At 49.5% G+C, this 21,801-nt stretch overlaps 1 protein-coding gene across 1 annotated transcript; it reads left to right on the top strand.

Annotated features, from left to right (window-relative positions):
* The first annotated feature begins 1,331 nt into the window (after positions 1 to 1,331).
* Positions 1,332 to 21,187, top strand: LOC138370922 (uncharacterized). The gene is made up of 3 exons (XM_069335585.1): positions 1,332 to 1,466; positions 16,464 to 17,176; positions 20,746 to 21,187. Exons 1-3 carry the CDS (start codon positions 1,332 to 1,334, stop codon positions 21,185 to 21,187), a joined length of 1,290 nt encoding a protein of 429 aa, XP_069191686.1.
* Positions 21,188 to 21,801: the final 614 nt, after the last annotated feature.

The following is a 21,801-nucleotide window of genomic DNA, read 5'->3' on the forward strand; positions in this document are numbered from 1 at the left end:
AAGATCTCAGAAATTATTTTTCTTATAAGAATTCTTTAATTCCACATCAGTGACAGGTCCAATTTACCTGGAACCCCCGACAATTCAGCGTCCTCTTTTCCCGAAAAAAAGGGATGCTGGACTGTCATCCCTACTACTGCCTGTACCTTGACAATCACAAGACGAAGGTAGAAAAAGTTCAGAGGTATGCCTCTAGACTAGTCCCAGACCTAAGAGGAATGAGTTACGAGGAAAGGCTGTGAGAAATGTACCTTACGACACTGGAAGACAGAAGAGTAAGGGGAGACATGATCACAACCTACAAAATCCTCAGGGGAATCGACCGGGTAGACAAGGATAAACTATTCAACACTGGTGGTACACGAACAAGGGGACACAGGTGGAAACTGAGTACCCACATGAGCCACAGGGACGTTAGAAAGAACTTTTTCAGTGTCAGAGTAGTTAACAGTTGGAATGCTTTAGGCAGAGATGTGGTGGAGGCTGACTCCATACACAGTTTTAAATGTAGATATGATAGAGCCTAGTAGGCTCAGGAATCTGTACAACAGTTGATTGACAGTTGAGAGGCGGGACCAAAGAGCCAAAGCTCAACCCCAGCAAGCACAAATAGGTGAGAACAAATAGGTAAGTACACACACACACACACACACACACACACAAGCAACCAAGTAGCCTTGTAGGAATTTGACATCACCAGTGATAAGGTCAAAAGGTATCTGTTGGAGCTGAATGTGACGAATCTGTTGGGCCTGACAGAATCTCACCATGGATACTAAAGGAAGGTGCAGAAGCACTGAGTATGCCACTTTATATGATGTATAATAGGTCACTGGAAACACGAGTCCTACCAGAAAGTTGGAAGACAGCTAACGTAGTCCCAATATACGAGAAGGGTGACGGGCAAGAGGCACTGAACTACTGGCCAGTTTCCCTAGCTTGAATACCATGCAGAGTGATTGGAGAAGATCGTGAGGAAATGGCCGTAGAGCAACTGGAAGGAAATAGCTTTGTAACACACCACCAACATGGGTTTAGAAATGGTAAATCGTGCCTCACAGGTTTAATAGAATTCCATGACCAGGTAACAAAAATTTGGCAGGAAAGAGAAAGGTGGGCAGACTGCATTTTCCTGGACTGCCAGAAAGCCTTTGACACAATACCCCATAAAAGGCTGTTAAAAAAGTTGGAGCAACAGGCAGGAGTAAAAGGGAAGGTGCTCTAGTGGATAAGGGAGTACTTAAGCAAGTACTCAGAGCTCAGTGCTTAGGCCCATCCCGTTTCTAATATATGTAAATGATCTTCCAGAGGGTATAGACTCATTCCTCTCAATGTTTGCTGACGATGCAAAAATTATGAGAAGAATCAAGACGGATGAAGATGGACAGAGACTACAGGATGACCTTAACAAGCTGGAGGAACGGTCTAGAAAATTGCTGCTAAAGTTCAACTCAGGAAAGTATAAAGTAATGTAATTAGGCGAAGGGAGCAGAAGGCTGAACACAAGGTACCATCTGGGAGGTGAAATCCAACAAGAGTCAAATAGAGAGAAAGATCAAGGGGTTGATTTCACACCGAACCTGTCCCCAGAGAACCAAATCCACACAATATCAGCAGCGGTATATGCTAGGTTGGCCAACATAAGAACTGCCTTTAGAAACTTGTGTAAGGAATCATTCAGGAACCCTGTATACCACTTATGTCAGATAAATCCTGGAATATGTAGCTCCAGCCTGGAGTCCGTACCTAGTTAAACACAAGACAAAGTTAGAGAAGTTTCAGCGGTATGCCACCAGGCTCGTCCCGGAACTGACAGGGATGAGCTACGAGGATAGGCTAAAGGAGCTGAACCTCACGTCCCTAGAAAACAGAAGAGAAAGGAGAGACATGATAACCACCTTCAAAATTCTCAGTGGAATTGACAGGGTGGACAAAGACAAACTATTCAGCACGGGTGGAACAAGAACAAGGGAACTCAGGTTGAAATTTAGTACCCAGATGAGCCACAGAGACGTTAGAAAGAATTTTTTCAGTGTCAGAGTAGTTAATAAATGGAATGCACGAGGAAGTGATGTGGTGGAGGCTGACTCCATACATAGTTTCAAATGTAGATATGATAGAGCCCATGTTAAACACATATGGCAAAATTTTACTGAAGCGACCATACGAGTCATTAATACTCATACTCCGCCCAAGTAAAACAGAACAAGCAGCACTTAGTGGGCCAGCCAGAGGCTTAGGGCCCGCGCAGGACTATTCCTGGAAAAAAAATAGAGTTCAGTAGGCTCGGGAATCTGTACACCAGTTGATTGATGGTTGAGAGGCGGGACCAAAGAGACAAAGCTCAACCTCCGCAAGCACAACTAGGTGAGTACAACTAGGTGGGTACACACACACCCACACACACACACACACACACACACACACACACACACACACACACACACACACACACACACACACACACACACACACACAACCTGTACACCTGTTGATTGACAGTTGAGAGGCGGGACCAAACACATATAATAGGAGGCTACAAGATGACCTGGACAGATTGAATGAATGGTCCAACAAATGGCTGCTCAAGTTCAACCCAAGTAAATGCAAAGTAATGAAACTAAGCGGCGGAAACAGATGGCCAGACACAGGATACAGAACGGGAGATGAAGTACTTCATGAAACTGACAGAGAGAAAGATCTAGGGGTTGATATCACACCAAACCTGTCTCCTGAAGCCCACATAAAATGAATTACGTCTGCGGCCTATGCGAGACTGGCTAACATCAGAACAACATACAAGAACCTGTGTAAGGAATCATTCAGAACCTTGTACATAGCATATGTAAGACCAATTCTGGAGTATGCGGCCCCAGCTTGGAACCCGTACCTTGTCAAGCACAAGACGAAGGTGGAAAAAATTCAGAGGTATGCCACTAGACTAGTCCCGCAGCTAAGAGGCATAAGTTACGAGGAAAGGCTGCGAGAGATGCACCTTACGACACTCGAAGACAGAAGAGTAAGGGGAGACATGATCACTACCTACAAAATCCTCAGGGGTATTGACAGTGTAGACAAGGACAAACTATTCAACACATTCAACACTGGTGGTACGCAAATAAGGGGACACAGGTGGAAACTGAGTACCCAAATGAGTCACAGGGATGTTAGAAAGAACGTTTTCAGTGTCAGAGTCGTTAACAGATGGAATGATGCATTAGGCAGTGATATGGTGGAAGCTGACTCCATACACAGTTTTAAATGTAGATATGATAGAGCCCAGTAGGCTCAGGAATCAGTACACCAGTTGATTAACGGTTGAGAGGCGCGACCAAAGAGCCAAAGCTCAACCCCCGCAAGCACAATTAGGTGAGTACAATTAGGTGAGTATACACACACAAACACAGAAGATTGTGTGATTGTTAGAATCACACAATCCAGATAAAGTGAGTCATCCAAACCAGTCAATTTGGTTTGGTTTGGCAATCCAAACTAGATAGATTACCAGAAAGCCTTTGACACAGTTCCACACCACAGACTGGTGCGAAAGCTAGAGATGCAGGCAGGAGTGAAAGAGAAGGTACTACGTTGAATAAGGGAGTACCTAAGTAACAGAAGACAGCGAGTCACTGTGAGGGGCCAGGTCTTAGATTGGCGAGACATCACCAGTGGACTCCCGCAGGGTTCAGCCCTTGGACCCATACTGTTTCTTATATATGTAAATGATCCTCCAGATGGTATATAATCATTCCTCTCATTGTTTGCTGATGATGCAAAAATTATGAGGAGGATTAAGACGGAGGAAGATAGTATGAGGCTACAAGATGACCTAGACAGAATGAATGAATGGTCCAACAAATAGCTATTAAGGTTCAACCCGAGTAAATGTAAGGTAATGAAACTAAGCAGTGGAAACAGGAGGCCAGACACAGGAATACGAATGGGGGAGGAAGTCCTTCATTTAACGGACAGAGAGAAAGATCTGGGAGTTGATATCACACCAAACCTGTCTCTTGAAGCCCACATCAAAAGAATAACATCTACGGCGTATACGAGGCTGGCTAACATCAGAACAACCTTCAGGAACCTGTGTATGGAATCATTTAGAACCTTATATACCACATATGCAAGACCAATCCTGGAGTTTGCGGCCCCAGCATGGAGCCCGTACCTTGTCAAGCACAATGCGAAACTTGAAAAAGTTCAGAGGTATGCCACTGGGCTAGTCCCAGAACTAAGAGGCATGAGTTCCGAGGAAAGTTCGAGGGAAATTCACCTTACGCCACTGGAAGACAGAAGAGTAAGGGGAGACATGATCACTACCTACAAATGCAGGCGATGAGTCACAATTACGTGGCTAAAGTATGTTGACCAGACCACACACTAGAAGGTGAAGGGACGACGACTTTTCGGTCTGTCCTGGACCATTCTGAAGTCGATAGATTGACTATCGACTCAAGACTCAAGAACGACTTGAGAATGGTCCAGGACTGACCGAAACGTCGTCGTCCCTTCACTTTCTAGTGTGTGGTCTGGTCAACTACCTACAAAATTCTCAAAGGAATTGACAGGGTAGATAAACCTAAACTGTTTAACACGGGTGGTACGCGAACAAGGGGACACAGTTGGAAACTGAGTACCCAAATGAGCCACAGGAAAGTTAGAAAAAACTTTTCCAGTGTCAGAGTAGTTAACAGATGGAATTTATTAGGCAGTGATGTAGTGGAGGCTGATTCCATACACAGTTTCAAATATAGATATGATAGAGCCCAGAAGGCTCAGGAATCTGTACACCAGTTGATTGACAGTTCAGAGGTAGGACCAAAGAACCAGAGCTTAACCCCCGAAAGCACAAATAGGTGAGTACACACACACACACACACACACAACAGGTGATGAAACTTACAGTGGGCAAGGACAGGTACACAGAGAATGACAAAGTGGTGTGTGAAGAACTCAACAAAAGGTTCCAGGAGGTCTTTACAATAGAACAGGGAGAAGTCACGGCGCTATGAGAGGTGGCAGCAAACCAGGTAACCTTGGAAAGGTTCGAAATTACAAGAAATGAGGTCAAGAAGCATCTATTGGAGCTGGATGTGAGAAAAACTGTTGGGCCGGATGGAATCTCACCATGGGTATTGAAAGAGTGTGCAGGAGCACCTTGCTTGCCACTCTCCATAGTGTATAGTAGGTCACTGGAAACGGGAGACCTACCAGAAATATGGAAGACTGCTAATGTAGTACCAATATTTGAAAAGGGTGACAGACAAGAGGCACTGAACTACAGGCCAGTGTCCTTAACTTGTATACCATGCAAGGTGATAGAGAAGATTGTGAGAAAAAACCTATTAACACATCTGGAGAGAAGAGACTTCGTGACAACCCATCAACATGGGTTCAGGGAGAAAAAATCTTGCCTTACAGGCTTGATAGAATTCTACGATCAGGTGACAAAGATTAAGCAAGAAAGAGAAGGATGGGCGGACTGCATTTTTTTGGACTGTCGGATAGCCTTTGACACAGTACCCCATAAAAGGTTGATGCATAAGCTGGAGAAACAGGCAGCAGTAACTGGTAGGACGATCCAGTGGATAAGGGAGTACCTAAGCAATAGGAAGCAGAGAGTTATAGTGAGGGGTAAGACCTCAGAATGGCGTGAAGTCACCAGTGGAGTCCCATAGGGCTCTGTGCTTGGACCTATCCTGTTTCTGATATACGTAAATGATCTCCCAGAGGGTATAGACTCATTCCTCTCAATGTTTGCTGACGACGCCAAAATTATGAGAAGGATTAAGACAGAGGAGGACAGCTTGAGGCTTCAAGAAGACCTGGACAAGCTGCAGGAATGGTCGAACAAATGGCTGTTAGAGTTTAACACAAGCAAATGTAATATAATGACGATAGGGGTGGAAGCAGGAGACCAGATACAAGGTATCACTTGGGAGATGAAATAATTCAAGAGTCAGAGAGAGAGAAAGACCTGGGGGTTGATATCACGCCAGACCTGTCCCCTTAAGCTCATATCAAGAGGATAACATCAGCAGCATATGCCAGGTTGGCTAACAAAAGAACGGCCTTTAGAAACTTGTGTAAGGAATCTTTCAGAACATTATATACCACATATGTCAGACCAATCCTGGAGTATGCGGCTCCAGCATGGAGTCCATATCTAGTCAAGCATAAGACTAAACTGGAAAAGGTTCAAAGGTTTGCCACCAGACTAGTACCCGAGCTGAGAGGTATGAGCTACGAGGAGAGACTACGGGAATTAAACCTCACTTCGCTGGAAGACAGAAGAGTTAGGGGGGACATGATCACCACATTCAAGATTCTCAAGGGAATTGATAGGGTAGATAAAGACAGTCTATTTAACACAAGGGGAACACGCACAAGGGGACACAGGTGGAAACTGAGTGCCCAAATGAGCCACAGAGATATTAGAAAGAACTTTTTTTAGTGTCAGAGTGGTTGACAAATGGAATGCATTAGGCAGTGATGTGGTGGAGGCTGACTCCATACACAGTTTCAATTGTAGATATGATAGAGCCCGATAGGCTCAGGAATCTGTACACCTGTTGATTGACGGTTGAGAGGCGGGACCAAAGAGCCAGAGCTCAACCCCAGCAAACACAACTAGGTGAGTACAACTAGGTGAGTACACACACACACACACACACACACACACACACACACACACACACACACACACACACACACACACACACTACCAGAGATTTATACCAACAGTAAAGGAAAAAAGTAAGAGGGAATATAATAATCCATGGTTTAATAGACAGTGTCAGGAAGCAAAAATGAGCAGCAGGAGGGAGTGGAGGAAATACAGAAGACAAAGGATAGAGGACAACAGGATCAGATGCAACAGACCTAGGATCGATTACATTAACATAAGAAGATCATCGGAAATAAATTTTGAGAACGATATTGCGATCAAAGCGAAAAAGCAACCTAAATTACTATACAGCCATATAAGAAGAAAAATGTCGGTGAACGATCAAGTGACAAGACTAAGGAAAATAGAGAGGGCATATACAGAAAGTGACAAGGAAATCTGCGAGGCATTGAATGCCAGTCTACACGGGGTGTTCACAACCGAGCCTGAGCAGCTCCCATTGTTAGAAGAGATTACCCTAGATGAAAGACTGTCAGATATACACGTGACAGCAGAGGAGGTAATGAAGCAGTTGATAACACTGAATGTAACTAAAGCGGTTGGACAGACAAAGTTTCAACGTGGATACTAAAAGAGGCAGCGCAGGCCCTCCGCGGGCCTCGGGCAAGGATCTTTAATGAATCACTTGTCGGGAGAATTGCCCAATTGCTGGAAGAGGGGCAAATGTTGTACCGATTTTCATGAAAGGTGATAGGGAGAAGGCACTTAACTATAGACCAGTATCACTGACAAGCATCCCCCTGTAAAATACTTGAAGAATAATTAGGCAAAGACTGATTGCACACCTAGAGAACGTTAAGTTTGTAAACAAACATCAACATGGGTTCTGGAAAGGGAAATCTTGCCTAACAAACTTTTGGAATTCTATGATAAAATATCGAGGATAAGACAGGACAGAAAAGGTTGGGCAGACTGCATATTTCTGGACTGCCAAAAAGCCTTTGATACAGTACCGCACATGACACTGTTATTTAAACTCGAGAGGCAGGCACGGGTGGGACGAATGACCATAGCATGGATAAAGAACTACCTAACAGGAAGGAGCCAGAGAGTTACGGTAAGGAGAGAGAAGTTGGATTGGCGAGCAGTAACGAGTGGAGTACCACAAGGATCAGTGCTGGGACCAATTCTATTTCTAATATATGTTTACAACATGTTTACAGGAGTAGAGTCCTACATGTCGATGTTCGCGGATGACGCAAAGTTGATGAGAAGAGTTGTGATAGGTGAGGATTGCATGATCCTCCAAAAGGACCTGAACAGGTTGCAGAGATGGCCAGAGAAATGGCTAATGGAGTTCAACACGAGCAAATGTAAAGTTATGGAAATGGGACTAGGTGATAAGAGACCAAAGGGACAGTACACAATGAAGGGTAACTTCCTACCTGTGACGACCCGAGAAAGAGACCTGGGAGTGAACGTAGCACCTAATCTATCTCCTGAGGCACATATAAATAGGATAATGACAGCAGCGTACTCTACACTGGCAAAAGTTAGAACATCATTCAGAAACCTAAGTAAGGAGGCATTTAGGGCACTTTACACTGCCTACATGAGGCCAGCCTTAGAGTATGCTGCGTCATCATGGAGTCCCCATCTGAAGAAGCATATAAGGAAACTGGTAGAGTTCAGAAGTTTGCAACGAGACTCGTCCCAGCGTTACGAGGGATGGGGTATGAAGAGCGCCTGAAGGAAATGAGCCTTACGACACTAGAAAAGAGAAGGGAGAGGGGGGGATATGATAGGAACGTATAAAATACTCTGGGGAATTGACAGAGTGGACATGGACGAAATGTTCACTCGGAATACTAACAAAACGAGGGGATATGGGTGGAAGCTGGAAACTCCGATGAATCACAGAGATATTAGAAAGTTTTCTTTTAGCGTGAGAGTAGTGGAAAAATGGAATGCACTTAAGGAGCAGGTTGTGGAAGCAAATTCTATTCATAATTTTAAAACTAGTATGATAGGGAAATATTACCCGAGTCATTGCTGTAAACAACCGATGGCTCGAAAGACGGGATCCCAGAGTTAATGTTTGATCCTGCAGGCACAAATAGGTGACTACAAATAGGTGAGTACACACACACAAAACACTGCTCCACCACGCCAACAATCTCCAGTTCCTTCCAGCTCACTTCTTTACCTCCCAGCCCCGACTTCTCATACAAATGTGGTAATTTACGGTATAGTGAGGGTGTGGCGGGCCTCGGCTCGACAGTGACTGAGTCTTAGTGTGCGTGATGGGCCTCATCCCAGCAGGAGGCAGGAGATGCCAGAGCCAAGCTTCCAGCATCCAGGGCCATCACTTCTCCTGGGGATGCTACCTTCGTCTTCAACTATCACACAAACATTTTCGGATTTTGTGTTTCACCTTCTTTATGACTACACGTTTTTGCTTTCGCATATAATGCAATTTGTTTACACAATAATTTAAAAAACAACGGAAGAAACAATTTGAATAAGTATATTTTAGCTAATTGATAGTACTTATATATGTCTAGTTTTAAGGACTTACTCTGTTTACAAAACAGTAATATTTTTTACGAAGAAATATTGTAAAACTTTAATTCTATATACATGTATTATTTCCTAGGAATTAGTAGGAAAATAATTTTCGTTGGAAAAAATGAAACGAAAACTCCAAACGTTTTCGTGTTTCACAACATTATAAAGTAATACAGACAAGAGAGGATTGATTGATGAAGGGTTAAGCCACCCACGAAGTGGCACGGGCATGAATAGTCCGTAAGTGGTTGACTTTTGTGAGTGAATATGATCTTTGGTCGTGAAAAGATATATGTGCTGTACTTGCGTTTAAATCGCCAGTCCTTACTATGTGGTTGCTATCGTGTGGAAGGATACTGCTTGACAGTCACCTATTTTGACCAGATGAGTGGCAGTGTTGATGGCTTCAGGGTGGTTAGTGCAAGATTCAGGGACTCTTAAAGCTCTTCTAAGGTCGTTGGTTGCTTCACATTCCAGGAGATAGTGAAGTAGTGACTTTTCTGGGATTGTTTGGCAGAAGATGCATTTTTTCTGTCAGGGTTCACCAATCTACCAGTTGCATCTGTAACCTAGACGTAGTCTATATAACCGAACTGCTACTTCCCTGTAGATTCCTTTTGGGATATTTAACCTTTTTACTTGGTAGCCTGAAGATACCATATTGCAGAGGGCGAACCTTCTGCTACTCTCTGGTGTAGATGGGCTTTGTTGAGGTGTGCTAATTTTTTGGTGATTGTGTTTTTTATGTATTCTAGTCTGAGTTGGAGTGTCATATATCACTGATTTGTGAGTTGCTAGTTTAGCAATTTCATTGGCTTTCTCATTTAATGGGATTCCTGTACCCCAGCATACTGCAAAGGGAGGCCGCAAGTTTTTTTGAAAGATTTACAGTAAAAGTAGCATTTTTTATAGTAATAACCTCAAAATTAAGTACGAGCTTAGGCAGGCCGGAGTACGATGCCCGCCCACAATAAATGCTTTTGGAAGAGGCCAGTCTACATGTGATGCGGGACCCCAGCTTGAGCTTTGATGAAACATATAGAAAAGGTTAAGGTACTGCCATAGGCGCCTCAAGCAGTGTCGACTGCTGTACAAATGTTTATACATTCAGCTTTTGAAACAGAGAGACACAGAAGACAGCAAGGATTGTTAGCGTATTTCAGCTATATTAAAGATATATTTGGCATAATTGTTGGAGGTAGACAGAACTTACACAATTTCTTTACATGGACAAATATGACACACAACAATCATAAATTTACCTCCTAGAAGAAAATGAGCATTCATTACCTTTTCTAGACACAACTATATATGCAACCCATCCTCCCGTTTTGATAGTACCTATTGTGACAATTGTCAAAAGTCAAAATTCGTACGTTCTTAGTTTTACTAGTACACTGACTAGTAAGGAATTCTTTTAAAATAAAAGAAGCTAAAACTCCAAATTAAATAATCCTAAGTCTAGTATAACACACATATATGTACTATATTAGGCCTCATATATCGTGGATTAGGCCTAGGGAGGTTAAGATAGGTTAGTTTAGTTTGTTAAAGCAACACAAGAAAAAAATAGTTTTCCGGTTTGTCTAACTCAATGTTACGAACCCGGATCCAGCGTCCGAGCCTGGAGCAGTGACAACCACGCCATCTGTGAGTCAGCTCCCGAAACCCCCGCCAAACGGACGACGACACCTGGTGAGGACAGCGTGTACTGGCCTCGAGGACCAGTTTCCAGTCTGGTTCCGCGCTCAACACCGCCGCTCCTGACCTCTGGTGAAGTGGTGCTCCGACGACAGCGCCATCTATGGGCTGGATACGTCAGGTGTTTGTGCCCGAGCCCGTAAGTGAGGTGTATTAGTGTCCCGGTTATTGATGACGTGTCTGCTTACAGAGCCGACCTGGGACCACTGTGATGGAAGTGGAGTCAGTCTACCCGAGGCAGCCAGTCTCCATACCTTGAACCTTGCTGCAGCTGTTGTGACGTCGCCCCCCCCGGAAGAACACTGTGGTGTGTTAGCCTGCCAGTGGAGTGGCAGTAAAAGGATTTACCCGGGACCGACTGTTGGAGACGATCATCCACTGGGGTACTGAAGACAGGAGAGTGACTTGTGGTGTCAGACGAAGCTCCTGTCTAGGGCGTTCCCCTTTTATCGTTCGTGGAGTGGCCGTACCAGCCTTGTGGGCTCAGAACCTGCCAGCAGACCAGCTGGACGTGTGGTTGACGGCCTCCACGGCGGTGCCCCCAGTGGACCCGTGTTTGGCTGACCTGTGGCCAGGGTAGGCTCCACTTCTTTGGAGAATTAATTGTGAGGCCACGAAGAGAGCACCAAGGATTCGGCACAGAGAGTTATGGCACCAGCGTCTTCAGCAGAAGACATCGATTGTGGATTAATCCCCTTGTAAAGTGGTAATACCCCTCCCCCTTGTGCACTCTTTTATTATATATATTTAATCGGTGATGGTGAAAATTATAATATTAAGTTCTTAGCTTTCTTTCCCTACTCCCTTTAAGTTACTTGCGTCACGGATCGCATCCCTTGAAAGCCTCTACTGGCTTGGGGTCGGATACAACTTCCTCTAACAACATCAGAGTAAGAACCCCGTTGCGTCCCGAGAGGGCCGTAACTCTCAGTAGTTCAGATTTCTACGTTCTAATTTCGTTGTACATATATATATATATTAGGTATATATATTAGGATCCTCATTGTTACTATATCCTCATATATATATATATTAGGTATATATATTAGGATCCTCATTGTTACTATAAGTACTACCAAAACAGGAGGATGGGAACTGATCGTCGATGGAGCGAGGTGAACGGACGGTGCAGCAGCAGTCTTTAGAGGGTGACAGTAGGTAAGGTGCATTGTAATAGGAGGTCAGCCCCACTTTCTGCCTGAACATACTAGGGAGAAGAAGGAGGGCCTCTTCATGCTATGAGTCTTGCTGGGTAGAGCGCTGAGTGACTTACTCCACGTCAATTCTGAAATCCATTGCGACTCGTAGAGGGGGTGGTACTGGCACACAGGGACGCTACCATGCACCCCAAATGCCATAAAATCAAGGTCAGGGTCTTCTTCCTGACTGCCCGATAAAACACCGCGACCGAACTTCTACAGACACAACGTAGACCTTCTCCTACACAACGCCAGCCGACATCCGTCATGTAGGCGAAGACCTGGTGCTCTATTATATGGATGAAAATGGCGTGAATTCGCTACATAATGCCACGAGATTGCTCAACAAAGAGTACATCTCCCTCCGCTACCTAAAACGATATCAGGTCGAACGATCAGTATTTGTCAGCGACACCAGCCGCTGGATCACAGACTGCGAATATGACTTGTGTTTCCAGACTCACAACCCTGCCAACGGGCAAGGATGGAGGAATTAATAACAGGGTAAAAGTTGGAATAAGGAACACCTTTATGGGAGATGGGACAAGTGCAGACAGCTTCCTTAGCGGCAGCATCCGCACGCTCATTTAAAGAGACACTAATATGGCTGGGAAACCAGCAAAACTCTAGTCTTAAATCTACTGGAAATAGGAAACAGCCAATGTTGAATCTCAACTACCACTGGATGGACTGAATTAGAGGACTCCAGGGCCATGAGGGCACTGCGAGAGTCAACTACAACCACAAAGGAAGATTGACAAGGAGAAAGCAGGAGACGAAGAGCATAGAGCATAGCATAAAGTTCTGCCGTGAAGATGCTAGTCTCCGGAGGCAGGTGACACATATAGGTGTGGTCAGAAAAAGAACAGAGTAGCCTACACCGTCTGCAGACTTATACCCATCGGCGAAGATGGAAACGAAGCGGGAATGTGAAGAAAAGTGTTCAAGGAAAAGACGTTTCAGAACTGTAGGAGGGGTAAAAGCTTTAGTGATGTGGATCAGGGATTTGCAATATTGAGGAAGGGGGACCCTCTACGGGGACAAGGACGGAACAACACGAGGAAAAATATTAGTAATACTAACCGAAAGAGAATGTTTCAGGCGATACAACCGGACAGAAAGAGAGAGATGGCGAAGGGGAACAGAAACTACAGTAGGGGGGGGGGGAAGTCAAAGCACGACACAGGCGAGAGTGAGGGTATTGTAAGGACCACGCAAGGTAGTGAAGACAGTAGCGATCTCGGCAATCCTAGAGAGACAGGAAGCCAGTGTCAACGTACAAGCTGAAGGCAGGATTCGAACGAAAGGCACCAGAGCTGAGGCACAACCCAGTATGGTGCAAAGCATCAAGGCGGCGAAAAGTAGAAGGAGACGCAGACGAGTAAGCAGGGCAACCATAATCGAGTTTAGACAGTACGAGAGAGGAGTGCAAAGAGAGGAACGTGCGCCTATCCGCTCCCCAAGAAGTATGGAGCAAGACTTTAAGTAGGTTAAGGGCCTTAGAGCATTCAACTCTTACAAACGAAAGCATATTACAAACCAACAAATCTCCATTTGGCTTGACCTACTCTTTAGGTCAAGCCTCCTGGATACCTGTTTGATGGGGTTCTGGAAGTTTTTCTTCGCCCCAAGCCCGGCCCGAGGCTAGGGGCGAAGAAGAGATTTGTGAGAGCTGGGTCCACCAGGCTGTTGCTAGGAGCGCCCCGCAGGCCATATTAACACCACAGCCCGGCTGGTCCTGCATTTCTTGTAGAAAACTTATCTAGTTTTCTCTTGAAGATGTCCACGGTTGTTCCGGCAATATTTCTTATACTTGGCTGGGAGGATATTGAACAACCGTGGACCTCGCTACCGAATGCTTACATTACCAGTGCGGATAGCGTCCTTAGCGGCAGCGTCCGCACGCTCAAATCTTCTGCTTCACCTAGTTGACTATCTTTTAAGAGGTTTTGGAACATGTATTAATTAACTGTACACTTGAGAAGATTTATTAACTGTACACTTGGGAAGATGTATTAACTGTACACTTGGGAAGATGTATTAACTGTACACTTGGGAAGAGGTATTAACTGTACACTTGGGAAGATGTATTAACTGTACACTTGAGAAGATTTATTAACTGTACACTTGGGAAGAGGTATTAACTGTACACTTGGGAAGAGGTATTAACTGTACACTTGGGAAGATGTATTAACTGTACACTTGAGAAGATTTATTAACTGTACACTTGGGAAGAGGTATTAACTGTACACTTGGGAAGATGTATTAACTGTACACTTGGGAAGATGTATTAACTGTACACTTGAGAAGATTTATTAACTATACACTTGGGAAGATGAATTAACTGTACACTTTAGAAGATGTATTAACTGTACACTTGGGAAGAGGTATTAACTGTACACTTGGGAAGAGGTATTAACTGTACACTTGAGAAGATGTATTAACTGTACACTTGAGAAGAGGTATTAACTGTACACTTGAGAAGATGTATTAACTGTACACTTGAGAAGATGTATTAACTGTACACTTGAGAAGATGTATTAACTGTACACTTGGAATGAGGTATTAACTGTACACTTGATAAGAGGTTTTAATTGCAATTAGTGGAGTAAGAAGAATTGACAGGCCCATCTCATTATCTGCACATAAGCTAATGAGAAGAGAGAAGAATAAGAATATATAATGAGAGTGAGACAGAGAAGACAAGGTTTGAGATGATATACCCCCTCTACACCTGAGTTGATTAACATCTATAAATAAAATACCGAAAAATGGAAGTGACAGGACTGAATGGGGACAGTTTATGCCTTAATTCTTGGAATGTACTTCACATCAGTTATTCTTTACATAATTCATATTTATCACAAATCTTGGCAATTATCAAGTAACTGACTAAGCTCGATATTAGGATGTAGTTCTTGAGCTTTGGCTCTCGTTCCAAGACATAGTTAATCAATGACGTTTTGTTAATATTGGGAGAAGTTATTAATGTAAAATCATACAAATTCTTGTGACTCATATCCATTATCTTTAAGCATATTTTACCTGCAAACAACGTATTTGTGAAGCATTATGACTGCAAGCATTATGACTGCAAGCAATGTGTGAACAATGTTCAACAACAGACACAGTGAAATTATGTGTGTGAGTGAGCATGTTCAACTCACACGTCCACCTGGAGTCTCCTCCTCACACGTCCACCTGGAGTCTCCTCCTCACACGTCCACCTGGAGTGCCCTTCTCACACGTCCACCGGGAATCTCCTCACACGTCCACCTGGAGTCTTCTCTTGTTACGGCCCTATTGGGTCGCAACTGGGTTCTTTCTCTGATGTTATTAGAGTTTGGGTATCCGGCCCCAAGTTAGTAGTGGCTTTCAAGGGGTGTGTTCCGTAACGCAAGTAAATTATAGGGGAAGGGATACAATTGCACTGATTTCAATATATTATTACACCACCACCATAAATAAATATATAAAACAGTCACACGCGGGGTTGTTATTACTACACTTATTACTTACAATAACTTGTCTTCCTCTGAAGACACGGGATGCTCCACGGTGCTCACGATGAGTAGCCCTGGTCCTCTTCTCGTGGCCTCACGATGGATCCTCAGATTCTCTAGACGAGTCTACCCTGGCCACAGTCCAGCCAAATCACAGTCCCACTGGGTGCACCGTCGTGGAGGCCTTCAACCACAAATCCAGCCTGTAGCTGGCAGGTTCCAATCAGCTACGCTGTGTAGGCCACTCCACGACCGATACTAGGGTTGCGAGCCCTAGGCAGGAGCCTCGTGTGATTCCACAGATCACTCTCCTCACCACAACACCCCATTGGCTAGTTTTCTCCACCAGTCAGCCCCGGGTACGACAATCCCTGGTTCTGCCACCTCACAGGCAGGCTAACACAACAGTGTTCATCCGGGGGGTGACTCACAGCTTCTGCAGCAAATGCGTGGAGATACTACGGCTGCCTTGGGTAGACTGATCCACCATTCATTACAGCATTCCCAGGTCGACTCTGTAATCAGACACGTCATCAGTACTAGGGACACCCTAGGGCACCTCACTTACAGGCTTAGACACAAACGCCCACCTATCCACTCCATAGATGGCGTTGTTGTCTAAGCGTCACCTCACCAAAGGTCAGCAGCGGCTACGTTACTAGCTGATCAAGGTGGGAAACCAGCCCCTGTGGCCGGTATATCTCGTCCTCACTAGATGGCGTCGTCCATTTGGAGGGGGTTTCGGGAGCTGACCCACAGATGGCGTGGTCGTCACTGCTCCGTGCTCGGACGCTGGACTCGGGTCCGTAACACCTCCTTACACATCCACCTGGAGTGCCCTCCTCACACATCCACTTGCAGTGCCCTCCTCACACGTCCACCTGGCGCCTCCTTCTCACACGTCCACCTGGAGTGCCCTCCTCACACGTCCACCTGGAGTGCCCTCCACACACGTCCACCTGGAGTGCCCTCCTCACACGTCCACCTGCAGTGCCCTCCTCACACGTCCACCTGGCGCCTCCTCCTCATACGTCCACCTGGCGCCTCCTCTTCACACGTCCATCTGGCGCCTCCTCCTCACACATCCACCTGGAGTGCCCTCCTCACACGTCCACTTGGAGTCTCCTCCTCACATGTCCACCTGGAATTTCCTCCTCACACGTCTACCTGGCGTCCCCTCCTCACACGTCCACCTTTAGTGCCCTCCTCACACGTCCACCTGGAGTGCCCCCTCACACGTCCACCTGGCGCCTCCTCCTCACACGTCCACCTGGAGTCTCCCCCTCACACGTCCACCAGGAGTGCCCTCCTCGCACGTCCACCTGGAGTGCCCTCCTCACACGTCCACCTGGAGTGCCCTCCTCACACGTCCACCAGAAGTCTCCTCCTCACACGTCCACCTGGCGCCTTCTCCTCACAAGTCCACCTGCAGTGCCCCCTTCACACGTCCACCTGGAGTGCCCTCCTCACATGTCCACCTGGTCTGCCCTCCTCACACGTCCACCTGGCGCCTACTCCTCACACGTCCACCTGGCGCCTCCTCCTCACACGTCCACCCTGGAGTCTCCTCACACGTCCACCTGGCGTCCCCTCCTAACACGTCTACCTGGCGTCCCCTCCTCACACGTCCACCTGGAGTCTCCTCCTCACACGTCCACCTTTAGTGCCCTCCTCACACGTCCACCTGGAGTGCCCTCCTCACACGTCCACCTGGCGCCTCCTCCTCACACGTCCACCTGGAGTCTCCCCCTCACACGTCCACCTGGAGTGCCCCCCTCACACGTCCACCTGGAGTCTCCTCCTCTCACGTCCACCTGGAGTGCCCCCCTCACACGTCCACCTGGAGTGCCCTCCTCACACGTCCACCTGGAGTCTCCTCCTCTCACGTCCACCTGGAGTGCCCCCCCCTCACATGTCCACCTGGAGTGCCCCCCCTCACACGTCCACCTGGAGTGTCCCCCCTCACACGTCCACCTGGAGTGCCCTCCTCACACGTGCACCTGGAGTCTCCTCCTCTCACGTCCACCTGGAGTCTCCCCCTCACACGTCCACCTGGAGAGCCCCCCTCACACGTCCACCTGGAGTCTCCTCCTCTCACGTCCACCTGGAGTGCCCCCCTCACACGTCCACTTGGAGTGCCCTCCTCACACGTCCACCTGGAGTCTCCTCCTCTCACGTCCACCTGGAGTGCCCCCCCCTCACATGTCCACCTGGAGTGCCCCCCCTCACACGTCCACCTGGAGTGTCCCCCCTCACACGTCCTCCTGGAGTGCCCCCCTCACACGTCCACCTGGAGTGCCCCCTCACACGTCCACTTGGAATCTCCTCCTCACACGTCCACCTGGAGTCTCCTCCTCACACGTCCACCTGGAGTGCCCCCTTTACACGTCCACCTGGAGTGCCCTCCTCACACGTCCTCCTGGAGAGCCCCCCTCACACGTCCACCTGGAGTGCCCCCTCACACGTCCACCTGGAGTGCCCTAATCACACGTCCTCCTGGAGTGCCCTCGTCACAAGTCCTCCTGGAGTGCCCTCCTCACACGTCCACCTGGAGTGCCCTCCTCACACGTCCACCTGGAGTCTCCTCCTCTCACGTCCACCTGGAGTGCCCCCCTCACACGTCCACTTGGAGTGCCCTCCTCACACGTCCACCTGGAGTCTCCTCCTCTCACGTCCACCTGGAGTGCCCCCCCCTCACATGTCCACCTGGAGTGCCCCCCCTCACACGTCCACCTGGAGTGTCCCCCCTCACACGTCCTCCTGGAGTGCCCCCCTCACACGTCCACCTGGAGTGCCCCCTCACACGTCCACTTGGAATCTCCTCCTCACACGTCCACCTGGAGTCTCCTCCTCACACGTCCACCTGGAGTGCCCCCTTTACACGTCCACCTGGAGTGCCCTCCTCACACGTCCTCCTGGAGAGCCCCCCTCACACGTCCACCTGGAGTGCCCCCTCACACGTCCACCTGGAGTGCCCTAATCACACGTCCTCCTGGAGTGCCCTCGTCACAAGTCCTCCTGGAGTGCCCTCCTCACACGTCCACCTGGAGTGCCCTCCTCACACGTCCACCTGGAGTCTCCTCCTCACACGTCCACCTGGAGTGCCCTCCTCACACGTCCACCTGGAGTGCCCCCTCACACGTCCACCTGGAGTCTCCTCCTCACACGTCCACCAGGAGTGCCCTCCTCACACGTCCACCTGGAGTGCCCCCTTTACACGTCCACCTGGAGTGCCCTCCTCACACGTCCACCTGGAGTGCCCCCTTTACACGTCCACCTGGAGTGCCCCCCTCACACGTCCACCTGGAGTCTCCTCCTCACACGTCCACCAGGAGTGCCCTCCTCACACGTCCACCTGGAGTGCCCCCTTTACACGTCCACATGGAGTGCCTCCTTTACACGTCCACCTGGAGTGCCCGCTTTACACGTCCACCTGGATTGCCCTCCTCACACGTCCACCTGGAAAGCCCCCCTCACACGTCCACCTGGAGTGCCCTCCTCACACGTCCTCCTGGAGTGCTCTCCTCACACGTCCACCTGGAGTCTCCTCCTCACACGTCCACCTGGAGTGCCCCCTTTACACGTCCACCTGGAGTGCCCCCTCACACGTCCACCTGGAGTGCCCTCCTCACACGTCCACCAGGAGTGCCCTCCTCACACGTCCACCTGGAGTGCCCCCTTTACACGTCCACCTGGAGTGCCCTCCTCACACGTCCACCTGGAGTGCCCCCCTCACACGTTCACCTGGAGTGCCCCCTCACACGTCCACCTGGAGTGCCCTCCTCACACGTCCACCTGGAGTGCCCTCAGCACACGTCCAACTGGAGTGCCCTCCTCACACGTCCACCTGGAGTGCCCTCCTCACACGTCCACCTGGAGTGCCCTCCTCACACGTCCACCTGGAGTGCCCCCTTTACACGTCCACCTGGAGTGCCCTCCTCACACGTCCACCTGGAGTGCCCCTCACACGTCCACCTGGAGTGCCCCCTCACACGTCCACCTGGAGTGCCCTCCTCACACGTCCACCTGGAGTCTCATCCTCACACGTCCACCTGGAGTGCCCCCTTTACACGTCCACCTGGAGTGCCCTCCTCACACGTCCACCTGGAGTCTCCTCCTCACACGTCCACCTGGAGTGCCCCCTCACACGTCCACCTGGAGTGCCCCCTTTACACGTCCACCTGGAGTGCCCCCCTCACACGTCCACCTGGAGTCTCCTCCTCACACGTCCACCAGGAGTGCCCCCCTTACACGTCCACCTGGAGTGCCCCCTTTACACGTCCACCTGGAGTGCCCCCCTCACACGTCCACCTGGAGTCTCCTCCTCACACGTCCACCTGGAGTGCCCCCTTTACACGTCCACCTGGAGTGCCCTCCTCACACGTCCACCTGGAGTCTCCTCGTCACACGTCCACCTGGAGTGCCCCCCTCACACGTCCACCTGGAGTGCCCCCTTTACACGTCCACCTGGAGTGCCCCCCTCACACGTCCACCTGGAGTCTCCTCCTCACACGTCCACCAGGAGTGCCCCCCTCACACGTCCACCTGGAGTGCCCTCCTCACACGTCCACCTGGAGTGCCCTCCTCACACGTCCACCTGGAGTGCCCTCCTCACACGTCCACCTGGAGTCTCCTCCTCACACGTCCACCAGGAGTGCCCTCCTCACACGTCCACCTGGAGTGCCCTCCTCACACGTCCACCTGGAGTCTCCTCCTCACACGTCCACCTGGACTGCCCCCTTTACACGTCCACCTGGAGTGCCCCCTCACACGTCCACCTGGAGTCTCCTCCTCACACGTCCACCTGGAGTGCCCCCCTCACACGTCCACCTGGAGTGCCCTCCTCTTACGTCCACCTGAAGTGCCCCCTTTACACGTCCACCTGGAGTCTCCTCCTCACACGTCCACCTGGAGTGCCCTCCTCACACGTCCACCTGGAGTGCCCTCCTAACACGTCCACCTGGAGTCTCCTACTCACACGTCCACCAGGAGTGCCCTCCTCACACGTCCACCTGGAGTGCCACCTCACACGTCCACCTGGAGTCTCCTCCTCACACGTCCACCTGGGGTGCCCTCCTCACACGTCCACCTGGAGTGCCCCCTCACACGTCCACCTGGAGTCTCCTCCTCACACGTCCACCAGGAGTGCCCTCCTCGCACGTCCACCTGGAGTGCCCTCCTCACACGTCCACCTGGAGTGCCCTCCTCACACGTCCACCAGGAGTCTCCTCATCACACGTCCACCTGTCGCCTTCTCCTCACACGTCCACCTGCAGTGCCCCCTTCACACGTCCACCTGGAGTGCCCCTTCACACGTCCACCTGGAGTGCCCCCTCACACCTCCACCTGGCGCCTCCTCCTCACACGTCCACCTGGAGTCTCCCCCTCACACGTCCACCGGGAGTGACCCCCTCACACGTCCACCAGGAGTCTTCTCCTCTGACGTCCACCTGGAGTGCCCTCCTCACACGTCCACCTGGAGTCTCCTCCTCTCACGTCCACCTGGAGTGCCCTCCTCACACGTCCTCCTGGAGTGCCCTCCTCACACGTCCACCTGGCGCCTCCTCCTCACACGTCCACCTTGAGTGCCCTCCTCATACGTCCACCTGGAGTGCCCCCTTTACACGTCCACCTGGAGTGCCCCCTCACACGTCCACCTGGAGTCTCCCCCTCACACGTCCACCTGGCGCCTCCTCCTCACACGTCCACCTGGAGTGCCCTCCTCACACGTCCACCTGGAGTGCCCTCCTCAAACGTCCACCTGGAGTGCCCTCCTCACACGTCCACCTGGAGTGCCCCCTCACACGTCCACCTGGAGTCTCCTCCTCACACGTCCACCAGGAATGCCCTCCTCACACGTCCACCTGGCGTACCCTCCTCACACGTCCACCTGGAGTCTCCTCCTCACACGTCCACCTGGAGTGCCCCCTCACACGTCCACCTGGCGCCTCCTCCTCACACGTCCACCTGGAGTCTCCCCCTCACACGTCCACCTGGAGTGCCCTCCTCACACGTCCACCTGGAGTGCCCTCCTCACACGTCCACCTGGAGTTCCCCCTCACACGTCCACCTGGAGTCTCCTCCTCACACGTCCACCAGGAGTGCCCTCCTCACACGTCCACCTGGCGTCCCCTCCTCACACGTCCACCTGGAGTCTCCTCCTCACACGTCCACCTGGAGTGCCCTCCTCACACGTCCA

The sequence above is a fragment of the Procambarus clarkii genome, chromosome 34, assembly GCF_040958095.1.
Source record: "Procambarus clarkii isolate CNS0578487 chromosome 34, FALCON_Pclarkii_2.0, whole genome shotgun sequence".
NCBI classification, from domain to species: Eukaryota; Metazoa; Arthropoda; class Malacostraca; order Decapoda; family Cambaridae; genus Procambarus; species Procambarus clarkii.

Excerpts from the sequence above, each read along its gene's own strand:
- LOC138370922 (XM_069335585.1), top strand. The coding sequence starts at position 1,332 with ATGTTTGCTGACGATGCAAAAATTATGAGAAGAATCAAGACGGATGAA. Across the intron at positions 1,467-16,463 it reads TCAACTCAGGAAAGTATAAA|TGCCCTCCTCACACGTCCAC; the intron begins GTAATGTAATTA and ends ATCCACTTGCAG. Across the intron at positions 17,177-20,745 it reads ACCCTGGAGTCTCCTCACAC|GAGTGCCCTCCTCGCACGTC; the intron begins GTCCACCTGGCG and ends CACGTCCACCAG.